We start from the raw sequence: 2,252 nt of genomic DNA on the forward strand, positions 1-2,252 counted from the left end.
AGGTGCTCATATATGCATTACATGTATTTTACATAGTAAAAATTGAATATCTGATGCCTTCATGTTTTGGTCTCATGTTGAGATTCTAACCCTGATGTACAACACAGAGAAGCTGCTTTGTCGAAAGAGTTTTCTTGCTACAGGCGGAAGTCATCGCACACACCACCTTTCATCTGTCACACCATGCTCCTTGACTGAACCAAAAAAAAAAAAAAGTAAAGAAAGTTATAAAACACTACAAAAGAAGCTTTGGACTAGAGCTGAATTCGTGAAAGTCTCAGGAAGGTCAATAAACTGATTTCAAAATATGTAATCCTTTATTTATTTCAATGTTTGTGAGATGGAATCATAAGGAACCAAAACATTCATCAGCAGAGGAGCAGAGACGTCTTCAGCAGTCTGCTTCAGGTTAACAGTTCTGTTTATACACTTTTCCCAACATATCCTGGGAAAAGTGGTCCAACTGGATTTTCCAGGCTGGCTCTCACTCACACATCCAGCTGCACCTGTATTTTGCCGTGGACACCGGACACCGTCGGCCGCTGAGTCACAGAGGAACGCCATCGTCATGTCTGGGTAGAGGACGGTTCACCAGACCGATGATGAATGCATTACTCAGCACTGGATTTCCCATTACTTTGCTGAAGTTGTGAATTATCAGTCATAGCTGAATCCAAGAAAATGGTAAGAGATAAGTCAGTCAGTAGTTATGGGTGTTTTGATTCTATTTATGAGATAAATTTAAAATTCCCAGAATTTAGGCGTCTTTCCCCGAAGCCACTACTCCCTTTTTCACTCACTGATATAATAAAACACATCTTAGTATGCTGACTGGGGTCTCACAGTTTTCATGCAAATTTAAAATGTATATCAGACACAAAGATTGATGTATTACATTTCATTTAAATGGCTGGTGACTACTAACCAAAGGTTTTTGTCATGCCAGAAATGTTTGTATTCTGCTCACACAAAATTGGATAAATTAGTACAATTAAAAATGATTATTACTTGAAATACAGTACATGTATTCATGCTTTTTTTTTAAATCAACACGTTGCCAAAAATAAAATTAATGCAAAGTTGTTGTTTTTTTTTTTTTTTTCTGAAAATAAAATTCTCCTCATTATGAGAAAATTTTGCTTCATGCCCCCCAAAAAGAAAAGTGCATGTTTTGAAAAAACAATTCTATCCCCATTCGAATTCTTATGGCAGAGGGGGAAAAAAAAAACAGTGCTTCACTTTTCGAGAAGAAGGGCTGGAGTATTGTTTTTGCTGATCCAGCAGTGTCAGTAGCCTCCTCTTGTTTGTGACCTCTGTCAGATGACAGTGAAGGTCTCCAATAAGCAACAACGTTGGTGAGCAGAACTCACTGAACTGTCTCTTCCAATCGCAGTCGCTTCGCCTCCTCCTGAAAGAAACAAGTACCTTCCCATAGCAATTCCTGCCCTGCTCTCTAATTGTTTTCTGTGCTCTGCTGCGTCTCTACTCACCATTGCTCTTTTTTAGCAGCAGCAACAACTTCGACACCTTTACCCTCCTTTTAATGTCACTTGTGTCGCTGACTTCCAAGTTAGTCACGAGTGTTTGAAATAAAACCTTATTTGGAACGAACTCTCAGGCACAAAACGCTCTTGTGTCACATGCAGCATCTCCAGGGAGGACAGCAGCAGCAGCACAGCTGTCGAATCGGGTTCTTCTTCTTATATCTTGCAGCCGCCTTGAACTTCTCGTTAGTTGCAGCCACGTAATCTTGTGTTCGCTCAACATTAGTTTGAATGTGTTCAATGTCAGCCCCTTGTTCCTCTACAAGCATGAAGATATCCATGAAGAGGTCTCTTAGTTCTTTCATGTTGTTCTCCAAGCTCAAGAGTTCCTGGGTGTGGAGGAAGATAACATAAATATTATAACAGACATAAAAAGGGACATTAGTTAGGTAATGGAGATCATAATCTAAAAACTCTTAAAGTGACCTTGTCTTGGACTTTGATTTCTTTTTTTCTTTTTTTTCTTTTTTTTTTTTTACATTTTGAAAGATTAATTGACAAGCTTTTGTCCTCCTCAGGCCTCTTTACCTTGGATTAAGAGCACAACATTAAAAATCAGCCAGAACATGAATAGTCTGCGCTGAGTCTTCTAGAGGTTTGCTGTGGTGCATACAGTGAACTCCCCATTGTGCATAATGGAGTGCATGATTTTTTTTTTTTTTTTTTTTTTTTTTTCGAAAACCTCCCACAACAAGCCACCCTTTTTCC

General features: G+C 38.9%; 1 protein-coding gene across 2 annotated transcripts in view; it reads right to left on the reverse strand.

Moving 5' to 3' along the window:
• Nucleotides 1–303: 303 nt before the first annotated feature.
• stx19 (syntaxin 19) overlaps nucleotides 304–2,252 on the reverse strand; it is an 11,952-nt gene continuing 10,003 nt past the window's right edge. For both annotated transcript variants that reach the window (XM_015043780.1, XM_015043779.1), the window contains one exon: nucleotides 304–1,873. In XM_015043780.1, the coding sequence (XP_014899266.1) occupies nucleotides 1,637–1,873 (237 nt within the window). In that variant the 3' untranslated portion in view covers nucleotides 304–1,636. The remainder of the gene's footprint in view (nucleotides 1,874–2,252) is intronic.

The sequence above is a fragment of the Poecilia latipinna genome, unplaced genomic scaffold (assembly GCF_001443285.1).
Source record: "Poecilia latipinna isolate Pla-1442-1.1 unplaced genomic scaffold, P_latipinna-1.0 Scaffold648, whole genome shotgun sequence".
Taxonomy (NCBI): Eukaryota; Metazoa; Chordata; class Actinopteri; order Cyprinodontiformes; family Poeciliidae; genus Poecilia; species Poecilia latipinna.